The sequence below is a fragment of the Chroicocephalus ridibundus genome, chromosome 6, assembly GCF_963924245.1.
Source record: "Chroicocephalus ridibundus chromosome 6, bChrRid1.1, whole genome shotgun sequence".
Lineage (NCBI taxonomy): Eukaryota > Metazoa > Chordata > Aves > Charadriiformes > Laridae > Chroicocephalus > Chroicocephalus ridibundus.
In genome coordinates this window covers 60,968,562-60,980,717 of record NC_086289.1, presented here as the reverse complement: position 1 = coordinate 60,980,717, position 12,156 = coordinate 60,968,562, and the positions used below count along the sequence as shown (strand labels likewise).

The 12,156-nt window shown below is 47.7% G+C and overlaps 1 protein-coding gene across 4 annotated transcripts; it reads left to right on the top strand.

Annotated features, from left to right (window-relative positions):
• Window positions 1-3,240: 3,240 nt before the first annotated feature.
• NME9 (NME/NM23 family member 9) lies at window positions 3,241-12,002 on the top strand. 4 transcript variants are annotated; one of them, XM_063338241.1, is made up of 7 exons: window positions 3,241-3,369; window positions 3,601-3,726; window positions 6,962-7,019; window positions 7,846-7,949; window positions 9,105-9,176; window positions 10,005-10,121; window positions 11,618-12,002. In XM_063338241.1, exons 2-7 carry the CDS (start codon window positions 3,694-3,696, stop codon window positions 11,711-11,713), a joined length of 480 nt encoding a protein of 159 aa, XP_063194311.1. In that variant the 5' UTR covers window positions 3,241-3,369; window positions 3,601-3,693; the 3' UTR covers window positions 11,714-12,002. The 4 variants fall into 4 exon arrangements, with proteins under 4 accessions (XP_063194311.1, XP_063194312.1, XP_063194313.1 ...); XM_063338243.1 differs by lacking the exon at window positions 3,241-3,369 and adding an exon at window positions 3,391-3,500; XM_063338242.1 differs by lacking the exon at window positions 3,241-3,369 and having other exon boundaries at window positions 3,380-3,726.
• The last annotated feature ends 154 nt before the right edge of the window (window positions 12,003-12,156 follow it).

The window sequence follows — 12,156 nt, the reverse complement described above, 5'->3', positions numbered from 1 at the left end:
GTTCACCTTGTACTGATGACATGCTCAAATCCATGGAATGGGTCGACTGGATCGTTTTGGGTTTCTTTACATTTTCAGGAGAAAAGCTCATACTGCAGAGTTAGCATGACTGTTGACTTTTCTGGAAGGGAGCAGGTGGCTGCAGTATCACAGGCATAAGCTATTGCTTTAGTAGCCAAGAGCTTGCTCAGATAGTTGCTGAAGGATTACCTTATTTCACCGGTGATAAGTATTTGCTGATCACTACTATGGATAGAGCAAACAGTATGTTGCAGAAGCTAGGCTTTCAAGAGACCAGAAGGAGCTGGCGAGTGGTGACTTAAGGGATTGCTTTTGTTTTGCATCCTTTACCTGCAGATATAGTTAAGTGACTTACAGATTATTTCCACGAAATATCAGCTGGATGCATTAAGTTGGGGAAGGGATGGAAAAATTGGGGGTTTGGGTTTTTGTTAGCTCAGTAATATTGCTACAGATTTTGTGTATATATGCGGATATACACACTTGCATGGATTTGGATACCCGGATAATAAGCGATGGGATTTTACTGCGTTCAGAAGCCTGGGTTGTCCATAAGTTCCTGAAATTGTGCCTGTAAGTGTGGAGAAAAAAAAATACAAGTACCAATGAAGACGACTGTGTAGGGTTAGGCTGGAATGTGAGACCCCGGTGGCTTCACGGTCGAATATGTGTAGAAACAAACGAGGGCAGCAAGGGGCTGTCCTTCATGCAGTTCAGGAGTCTTGCTTTCTTCCCATGTCTACTCTCTGATTTCAGTTTAGACCGTAGTTTTAATAGCCGGGATCTCCAAACACTAAAGTTACGTAGCACTAACAGGCACACTAAAGAATGCAGCCGCTGTCTTAAGCCAAATCTTTCTTTTGTTACACTGAACTTCAGGAAGGCTGCAGCAAGAAGAGAGGTCTGTAACTTTGCTAACCAATTTTGATAAGTATCTTAATCTTTTATTTCTGATCAGAAGGTCAAACTGTGATAGCCTTACTTTTTTCCAAGGTAACTACTTGTGTCAGAAAATGTGACCACAGTTTGGCCTGGAATTTGAATGTGCTATGTATCAGATAACTGTTACCACTTGGTTGCAAAGGAGAATATATACATTTCATGTAACTTCTTCCACGCTTGAAAGACAAAATAAAAGTGAGCACCTGACACTTTCTCCCCCGGCACTGCAGTAAGCGACTGGCAGTTGTTTAATGTCCTTCTGCAAATTTTTCATGGTGGACTTTGGGGGGCTGAACAAAAGGGAAAGTGAAAATATGTGAGAACTTGATAAATATCAGTACCTCAGAAGTGAAGTCTTATTTATAAAATTCAATCAAATATATTTTTGCTTGAACTGAGAAAAAAGTTCTGAGGCAGGTATTGTAAATGCAAAACTGTACAGCACCTGACTTCTAAATTTGCACTCCTGCTATGTACCTGTAGGAGATCGAGTTCTTACATATCTCTTCTCGTCCTCCCCCAATTCACGTTTCTAAAAGCAAATCTGAGTTTGATTCTATAAAACTTCGGTGCCTAATGGTGTTCAGAAAAAAGGTGAGTAAGTATCTGTGTACACGTTTTGAGGTGGTTTCTTAAAATTCTACCAGAAAAACTAAATGCTCAGACAATCTTGTTGCTGCATGAGAACAGTTGACGTTTTCCACAGATATTGATAGGACAAACTGTTGGATGAGAACATTTTTACATTCAGTTAAGCTTTGTGAATAATTTTTGATGTTGCTATAGGTATGTACAAAAAGAAGAATACTGTAAATAAAAAGAACTTTACCAGAACATGTAGATTTTCCTCAGCTTCATGGAGAAATCTCAGCTTTCTGTGCCAGCTTCTCTGCAGCCTGCCAGTCGCTAGCCTCAGACTCACACTGGGAACAAACTTGTTTGGATTGGATCTCTGCCAGTCTTTTTTAGGGAGCAGCATCTTGCGAATTACAGGGTTGCTTGCAGAACCAGAGCAAGGGTGGAGTTTACCTGGACGTAAAACAAATCACCAGGACTTCTGCTGTCATTGTGCCATTTCTTTTCTGAAAACCCGTCCTAATGGAATTTGATAAGTATGTCCACTCTTTATATCTGGGTCCTCTCAAAGGTTATGCATGTCAAAGAGGGAGTAGTTCTGCATGGAGCTTGGCGTGCTCGTTGTCAGACGAGTGGTACGCTTGGTTGCTCCCCACCACCTCCACTCCACGTTTGGAGTAGTCTCTCCCACACAGAAAGTCAAATGAGACTTATCATTTGGCTGTTGTCCCAATCACAAATTTACGTTGTCGTAGTGAAAGAAGTGAAGTGACCTGCTCAGAAGCATCTTGTGCCAGTATATTCTTAAGGCAAACTTCTCATGTTTTTTAAAAATGTATTTTTACAGACTTCAGCTATTGCAGTAGATGCTGCAGCTCCGTGAAACTGCTGAAGCAGTGCCACAGCAGGCAGGAGAATAACTGAGGTGCATGAGATGCGGCTCTTGAAGATGAGAAAATGAGTTTAACAGGACTGTCTTTGGTAATCCTAAAATATAAGCAGTGCAATATAATAGGTGTAAACACGCAAAATTTCAGTGGTGGTTAAAATCATCAGGACATTACTGGAGGCTTATTTCTACAAAAGAGACAGTTGCTGGCGAATTCCAGGGGTGCAGTTTGCTCTGCTGAGCTGGTGCTGGGGCAGGCTCAGCCCTGCCATGGCCCCTGGAGGCACTGGACGGTGTCCCCCTGGGTTGCCAGGGGCACAAGGGGAGGGAGTTGATGTGCCACAAGCCTAATCCTCAACGAGGAGGGACCTTGACCAGCTGGAGGACAAGCATTGTGTGCTGCATAACAAGAAGCAGCACCACCACCATCTTTCGCTGGAGCCCAGCAACCCCAGGCATGGGTAGGGACAGGGTGAGCAACAGCACTGCCTGAATGGGCATCACCCCGGGGGCTGCTGGGCTCAGGTGCTCTGCACTTACTGCAAATGAGGAAAAAAAAAAAAAGACCACACCCAAACTTCAAAAGTGAACTGCGTTTGGAGTGGGGCCAGCAGCTTATCCCCTCTGCTCGATGCTGGGGAGGTCGTGTCTGCATCCCGCGCCTTGTTTTGGGCCCCTTGTTTGGGAGGGATGGGGAGAAAACTGGAGCCAGGGAGCGTGTGGTGGGCTCGGGGTGGGGAGTTGGGCAGGTTTGGCTGGCAAAGGGGAGGCAGAGGGGCTCCAGCTGCTGCTGCTTGAAGGGGAATAACAGAGGAGACGGAGCTGAGCTTCCTGGCTGCAACGGACGTGGAGAAGGGAGCGGGGCAGGCTGGGATGCCGCTCTGTCCCGGCGTCCCCAGGGCTGCCATGGCAGCCTTGGGGTGCTGCCAGCCACCACACAGGTACTGCCAGGCCCTTCTGCCACCCTGACGGGGCGTGGGGGGACAGGCTGCCGTGTCTCTCAAAGCGAGCAGCAATTCAGGCCCTGGGGCAGCACCTCGCCGCTATGAAAAGGGTGCCCGTGGAGCCGTGTGCGGGTGTTGGGCACCACTGAGCTAATCCCGCTCCCTCCAAGAGCTGTGTGTCCTGGATGGAGGAGCAAAGACAGGTAAAAAGCTTTCTCCGTGGTGCAGGTTGCCCAGCAGTTGGATTCACATAATTAGAGGACGTCTGCAGTGCTTTGCACTTGGGACTGCTGCTCAAAGGACCCTTGTTCCTGCAGAAGGATGGCCGCAAAGAGAAAGGAGGTGGTGCTGCAGGTCAGTAGCAGACAGGCTTTTAAAAATACCTTTTAAACTCATAGTAAGTGCACAGGATGAAGCTCAGTCTTGAGGTATCTCAGATTCTGCTGGCAAAGCCCTACTGTGAGGTCCTGGTGGAAAAGCGTTCCTGAAGGCAGGTAGGAAGGATGGCGAGACAAATCTGTCCCCTGGGTTCAGTGCTGTGGGCTGCAGAGGGAGGTTGCCGTGGGGCTGCAGGTTGCGTTTCAGAGCTGTTCACAAGCTGGCACGCGTTTGGCTGCTTTCATAGATCAAAACGCATCTGCGTTTTGTGGGACAGTGGTTCAGAGGACATTTAGAAGTAGGGGTCTGGGGAAGGGAGGGGTTTCTCCTGGGTGGCAAGTGTCACTGGACATTTCTAACCACGTGTTTAGAAAGATCGCTGTAAAGGTGGAAAAGTTAGGAGACACAAGAAAAACTCAAAGGCTGAAAAACCTATTTCACAATGATGTGTGGAGGAACTTTTCCCTGTTTACACTGTGCAAGTGACCTAATGATTCTTTATAACTACCCGCACAGGGGAGAGGGTGTTTCTGAGTGCAGTTTAGTACACAAAAACATTGAAAAACCCAAAATAGGTTATGAAAATCTTCAAATTTTGAAACAAGATCAGTCTTCACAAGAGAAAAATACGGAAGGAGAACATGGGCTATATAACCTTGTTTATTCGCTGTTAAAATTGGAAAGCACGGAGTGAAAGTGTGAGCATTTGTATAAGAGAAAGAGGATCACTTTTTTTAAGGGAAAAATGGTTTCTACTGCTGCTTGTCCAGCTGTGTTCTGGTGCGAGGGGGATAATTACATCAACCAGACTTTGCACCTTTGGCAGCTAAGGGAAAAGCTGGGTCTAGATCTGCAAAAAATGTGATTGTTCATATCTGCAGATGAAAGCTGAACCTCCCGTGGGACATGATGTGATGTCCTGGAAAAGCGCTGATTATATTAGAGAAAAGCCAAGTCCTAGCAGCCTCAGGGCATCCAAATCAGCAAAGCACTTTGAAGGGCGCCAGCATGGCTTTCTGAGTCCGTCAGTTGAACTCACAGCTGAACTCACTATCACAAACTATTATCATAAAACCTTTGAACTCATTAATGTTCTGTGCAACACTCTGAGGGTGGTCCTAGCACTAGTGATAACTGGAATAATTAAATTTCTGAATTCTGCAGGTGCTGTCTGAAAGGATGAGGCTTGGGGTCACATGCTAAACAGGAGAAGAGATGGAGGTGTTGGAGCAGCTCCCCATTCTCTGATGAGGCAGGGTCCTGGAGAAACTACCGAGTGGCCTCCAGTGACATCTCTGAAAACCTGTATGAGGCCATGTAATTTGCACTGGAGTTTCTACTCTTGGGATTCTCGACTTTGCAATTTTAGCAGGCCTTTAATGCACTTTGTTGTTAACTATTGTAAAATAGCTGGCCTTATTGCAACTTACTGCCTTCCAGTGCAGGCTAAACATAGTTAAGATTAATGATAACAACTGAGAAAGTTATTAGGAATCTTCATCGTTCACGATGAACAAAACCAGATCTTACATTTCTCAAGAAGCCTTTTTTCCTTCTTTTTTTTTTTTTAAAAAACTTACTGTGTTTTTCTAAGGGCATACTGAGGGGCAAGTCCTGTAAGATGGGGAAGATGCTAAAGATATTTTCCTTTCTAATAACAGTATTGGAAGTGTGGGATAATATAGTACGTGGCACAACGTATGGAATCGTCTAGGGCACCCTTGTCTGGATGAGTCCCTGAGCAACCTGATCTAACGCTGAGCTTTGAGCAGGGGATTAGACTTAAGGACTCCACAGATCCCTTCCAACCTAGGTCTTTCTATGCTCTCTGTTGTTCGCTATGTTTTGGAAGTCTTTAAACAGTAGCTGGTAATGCAGGTGAGGACATGCTGGGCTCAGACCACCCTCTAGTGCCCAGACATCACAAAAGCTGTGTATTTACTAATTTATTTTATCAAGACTGAAACATCTTAAAGTAGTATAGCTTGTGTACAGGCTAGGTGAGAAACTGCTGGTGGAGAATCATAAATTTGATGAGGAGTGGGTCTGGAATAGGTGGGAGAAAAGGGGGGTTTGTGCTGGAGATGAGCACATTGAAGCAGCGCTCTGAATGCTGCAGGTCAGCCCAGACCACCACCTCCCTCGCTGCTGGTTTTGAGCACCGCACGGGCTCTGATGGGAAGTCCCTGCTGAGCTGGGACCTCGCAGGTGTCAGTGTGTGTGTGTGTCTCCTCCAAGTCCGTGCAGCTTGTGCTGTGATCCAGGCAGCCCGCAGAGAACCACTCCAGTCAGTTACCTGCCGGTGGCTCTGAACTGTTTTGGCTGCTAGCCTGTGTTGAAACGTCATTACATATCTGACTTCCATTTAAGTGAAAGCAAAGTAGGGCTTTGTGTTTCTTCTATAGCAGCAGTGCTGTGGTAGGGAGCTCAGGGTGCCCCATCCCTGCTGCTCTGCCTGGCGCCTGCAGGACTGTATGGTAAGCCAAGGCATAGGAGGAACATCTGGAGCCCTTCCCTGCTCTCGGATCTTGCAACTCCACAAGGAGTTGTGTTGCCATAACAGCAGGAAAGTGCCAGGAAAAACCTGAGGTTGTATGGGTATTTCAGAGACCTCCCCTCTTGCGTCTGGTAGGTTCAGCGAGGGGTCTGGTCAGTCAGGGGGCCGTGTCCTCAGTCACCCCCCCGAACAGCTCTTAGTCTCCAAGCAAACTGAGTCTGGGGACCCCCGAGCAGCCAGGCTGTTCAAGTAGTTGCTGCCAGTCGACAGAGGAGGGCTTGCTCTTGCCTGGACATTGCTAGCCTTGCCAGCTGCCTTCCTCTGGGTCTTGTGAGACAACAGGAGTCTCTAATCCAGTAAGTTTTTCTGCAGAGCTGCCTGGCTTGCTGATGGGGCTCAGAGCTGGCGTCAGGCAGTGGCAAGAGCATGTGGGAAGCGGGGACGGAATGAGGGTTTGGGAGCGAGGATATCTGACTTCAGCTGGTTTTTCTGAGGTCTCCCACCCATGTTCTGGCACAGCTTGGCCCTGCCCAGCTGGTCAGAGGTGAGAGGATCGCAGTCAAAAGGGTTTCCTGAGAGCTCAGGAATACCTCTTCAGGCAGGTACGGCCACCTTACGTCCAAGCATGAAGTAATTTGTCAGTATGTTTGCAGCAACCAGCTAGTACCTGATGACTTACTGCTGCTTTTACTGTGTTTTTAAATTTTTACACAGGTTAACATCAGTAGCCAGGAGCTTTGGGAAGAAATACTGTGTCTCAAAGGACTCATTGGTAAGGGTTTGGTCAACATACTATGTTCTGTGTTAAAAGGACACCAGTACTGTTAGGAATTAATTACTACTGATACGATTATACAGTTGGCCCCCCTTCTCTTGCCCTGAATGGAAGAAAGAAATAAGCTAACAGAGGTGAGACTAGCTGGAGGTTGTAGTCGTCTTCATTTGTGCGGGATAATGATCATGCAATCAAAGGAGTGCTGATGCAGGAGCTTCTGGAGTCTCCAGTCCAGCCACCCACTCGAAGCAGGACTGTCCTCAGTGCAGGGAATAGCCCTGTTCCCAAGGGTGGAGGTTAGAGGGCTGGTAGGTAAGCCTCATGTGCTCTACCTCTGTGTGGCGGTCTTCCCTAGAAAATTTGGTACCTCCAAGATCACAGCCATGCCAATGTTTCTTCTAAAGATTCCTCCATAACACTGTTATGAGCTTGTTATTTTATAATGCAATTTCATCCTCCGATCTAGCATTTAAACCCTTGAAAGAGTCTGACAGTTTTGACTTCAGAATTTAATCCATAGCCCTTCCAGCACTCAAGAGGAGTCCTGCCACACTCCAGAAAGAACTATGGGAGCAACAGCCCACAAGCTGGAACCTGGCAAGTTCTGGTCGGACATAAGGCACATCTCCTTCCCCAGGGTGGTGCTGCAGAGGTCACCAGAGGAGGAGACCTCAATCCTCAGGGGTTTTCAAGATTCTTCTTGTTGCACTAGCACTGTTTTGCAGTCCCCTTCCAAACGATTATGCCGCAAAGTAGAAAAGTGTACAAACCAACCTAAACTGACCTGTTTTGACCTCATTCTTACCAATTTTCCTGCTTGCAGTTGTTGATGCTTTTCAAGCCTGGTGCGGTCCATGCAAAACAGTAGTGGATCTTTTCCGAAAAATAAGGAATGAAGTTGGCAGCGATCTCCTGCATTTTGCTGTGGTAAGATCTAATTTGGCACTGCTTAGTATACCCAGTTCCCTGAAATTAGCAGGTAACTAAAGGATGAAGTCATTTATCTTTCCAATATTCAGCGAAAATGGTAACAGCCGGGGAGTTTCAGCTTGTGTGAGTGAGCCTGCCAAATACAGACACTCAGTTACATCAATAAGAACTCATATCATTAAGAATTTTCAGGCTTCAACTCTTCTGTACTTTTCAAATTTCTGCTGAAGCAAGTAACGCGAGGCAGAATCATTAACATACGCATCCCTCTGATGTACAGGGAGAGTCTGGAGGAGCTGGGTTTGTTCACCCTGGAGAAGACTAAGGGACAGATGTCTAGCGGGGAATTGGTAGAGAAAGCAGAGACAGACGTTTGTCAGCGGTACACAGCAAAAGAACAACAGACAACGGGAGCAAGTTGCAGCAGGGAAAAATCCAAGTAGACAGAAAGAAAAAGTATTCAGCGTAGGAGTGGCTGGACACGGGGGCAAGTTCCCGGAGAGGCTGTGGAGCACTGATTCTTGGAGACGCTCAAAACTCACGCAGCCTTGAGCAACCTCCTGTAAGATTGAGACTAGCCCTGCTGTGGGGCAGGGTCTTGGACTAGAGCACTGCAGAAGTCCCTCCCTACCTCAGCCGTGCTGTGATTCCGGGTTTAAATGCCTTTCCTGGCTGAAGGCTGGCTCTCGACTACTGGCAGAGCCGTGGGCGGTGAGGTTTCTCATGGAGGCCCCTGCTCAGCACTCCTTGCAGCCTGCTGCTGCCACCACACCTCCTCCTGTCACTTCTCTCGCTCCTTACAGACAAGAGGCCCTAATTTCGTGTTTTCAGGCTTTTTCTCTGGGATTCACTCAGGCAGGCTGCTGTGAGACGGATGTCCCAGCCCCACAAGTGCAGCTGTTCCAACTCCTGCGGCTGGGATCTGCCGGCTTCTCGGGTCACTGATACCCAGCTGCAAGTTGGTTGTGGCCCTGGCTCTGACCAGTGTCATTTTGTCCCCTAAGACTGGGACCCTGGGGTTTTTTGCTGTATGTGTCGGGGGGATGAGTGCCAGGCAGGTGAGGATGTCTGAGTCCAGGCAGTTCCACGTGTATTCCTCCGAAGCAGAAATGCTTTTCTAGAAACATCTGTTTTACTTTACATTCCTTTTAGGCTGAAGTTGATTCCATTGATGCTCTGGAAAAATACAGAGGAAAATGCGAGCCTGTCTTTCTGTTTTATGCAGTGAGTGAAAATATTTCTATATTAGCTGTAGAGCGATGAACATGACTTGTCAGTCAGAACAACTGTCCTTTTTGAGGGATGCTCTTTTTCTTTCATGTGTGACAAGGCAATTTTATTTGCTCTGTATCTGCTGGTGCCTTCTGGTGATCAAGTGCTGCCTGGATAGGAATATACAGACAGAGTTTACATTTAAATACCTTCTGCTTTACCACCATGAAACAGAATAATGCAATTTGGTTTTATTTAAAAAAAAAAAACAAACACAAAACAAACCAATGAGAGATTAAGGTATGAATGAAGTAAACCAGTTTAAATTGTGCAGGTGGGTAAAGGCAGACATTGCACAAAGTTACAGGAACTCTCTAGCTAGAGATTGTCGAGGTTTTGTTTTTTTTTTTTAACCTGGGGGGAGGCCTGTGTAGCTTGTGGTGGCTGCCTGTGTTTCATAGCCCTTTCCCCTAGCTTAGTCATCAAAATCCCTCTGACTTGCTGAAACATACACGTGTCACGTCAGAGTCCATGTGAGTAGCGTTCATGCCATGTCAGCACCTGGACACGTGTGTTGTCCCGTGGGGTCTTCAGGTTCAGCCTCCTGCTACTGCAGGACCTCACTCCTCTCACCACCTGCTTTGGTTCATCCAAAGACTGATCAGGAACAACAAAGAAGGTTGTTCCAAAGTTCCCCTCTTATTCTGGAGCGCAGCAGCTCTGTCGGGGAGGAGGGCCTGGTACACAGTATCATACACGATGCACTGCTGTGGTGATTTCCAGAGCCTGGAGGGCACCACTTGAGCACTTACTCACTGGTTTGCTTTTCACACCTTCCAGGGAGGAGAACTAGTAGCTGTTGTAAGAGGAGCGAACGCACCGTTGCTGCAGAAGACCATCCTGGAGCAGCTGGCAGTGGAAAGGAAGGTTTTAGAACATGGAGGAGAGCGTGTAGTGGTAATCAGTCACTAAATCCTTAAATAGATGTGCATGCCAGAGGAAAGGTTCAGCTCCGCAGTGCCAGCATGGCTCTAAAGCAGAGTTACTTCCTTGCAAAAATACTGTCCTTTTGTCTAGACTGACTGTGAAATCTGGCTAACGTGCTGCTTGAGTGTCCACAGGCCCGTGGAGCCTACCTAGATGGAGGAAGCTGAAAGGGGTGACTGTGTTTTTCAAAACCTCTGTCCTCTTGATGAGAAGAAAAGTAGTACATATCATCCAGATCTGCAGGATGAAAGAGAAACTCTACTGTGACTTCTTTTGACCTGTTCACCTGCCTAAGTGTTTATTTTGTTCCTTAACGCTACCTTCCTAATTGGCTTCTAATTCCAGGATCTCTAGCAGGTCTCTGTGATGGCATTTCTCAGGCTGTGGTGGGGGACAGTTCATTGCTGTCTCAGTCAGTTTTGTTTCTGGGTGTGACTGACTCTCTGGATGTCTGCCTGGAGCCTCTTGTGGAGCTCTGGTCATCTTTCTCACTAATCTATAGCTCCAGGGACCTGCTGCCTGTACTCCGGATATCACTGTGTGATCAGTCCCTCACATGCCTTTCAGCAGCTCTATAGTACTGTGGCTGTAAAGCCCTGGGCTACTGCATGGCAAATGTTCTCCTCCCTCCAGCAGCAAGCTCTGGTGTCAGAGCCTGGAGCCAGCCCGGCAAACTCCAGCAGCCTGCTGCTGGGCAGGGTTACCCAAAAAGTTCTGCCCTTCATTTGTTCTGGACTCGCTGTGCCATAGAATCAATTAACTCCTCCCTAGTTCTCACTCACAGAAGTGACTCTTATTCCCTAGTCACCTTCCCCATGTCACTGATGACTTCTTTAGACAGCTATTAAACCTTCTGTCAGCCTGGAGACCTTTGTTGTCCAAAGTGTCATGACCCTGGTTTGGTTCTAGGTTCCTCTCCTGGGCTCTGCTGCCACAGGGTCTATCCTTGGAGCAGCCGGGCAGTCACTGGAGCTGCAGCCAGCGCCAGCCCCTGGGCTGTCCCTCCCCAGCCTGGCTGCTTGGCTGAGCCACAGCCATAGGCACCGTCCTTTTGTGTGTGGTCTCCTGAACCACAGGCACTTCTAAGGAACAAAAATTATTTTTCTGTCTGTAATCGGCTAGTTTTAAGTCTTCAAAGCTAGTCTTCAAAGCACAGATGATGGTGTATTGGTAACTGCAAGTTCTGTCCACCTAGCAGCTCTCTCTGGTGATGTTGGCTGGCCTGCTTCTGTGAATGTTTTTTCCCCACCTTTGGCTTGTCACTTGATTCAGAGCTCAGAAGGTGACCTTGGACCGGGAGGTCCTCTGCTGTCATTGCTGAGCTGAGCCTGGCCCTGAGGACAGCAGGAGGACTGGTTCCTGCTCAGGTGGAGCTGGAAAATGGGGACCTTCCTGGCAGATGCTCACCTGGAGGGTAAGAGGACACTCAGGACATTCCTGGCTCATCCCCGTGTTCTTGCTGCCAGGTACAAGACCGAGCCTTCTCCCAGGAGGAGGGAAACATGGCTGTTCTTCAGGAAGAACAACAGGAAGGCCAAATAGGTAAGGCAGCCCAGCTGTAGGATGCTCCCTGTGCCCTTTGATAAAGCTGGAACCCTGAATGACGCTTCAGCTGCTGCTGGGACGCCGGAGAGGCCATTCCTGCAACCGGGCATGACGTGGGCTCTTCCCCGGATCTCTGACAGACCAGTAGAGGGGATAGTTGTTACCTCAGACCAGTGTACGTAGCCACAAATGAGAGACCAGGGTGGCTTGGGCGTCTGACATCATTAAACTGTAGAATGTGTCCATCCAACGTGTGGTTTATTTTACATTTACATTTGTCTCCTAGCTCAGAAATCCCACAGGGCTTTCTTCTCTCCTGAATAACTGAAATACCGAACTGCTGCTTAACTTTTCCAGGTGGTTCTTTAAAGAAAAACCGAATCTGGTTACACCAGCTTTTGCCTTGCCTAAAATTAGCCGCGGGTACCCAAAGGCTTTTGTCTCTCACCCAGTTTCTGAC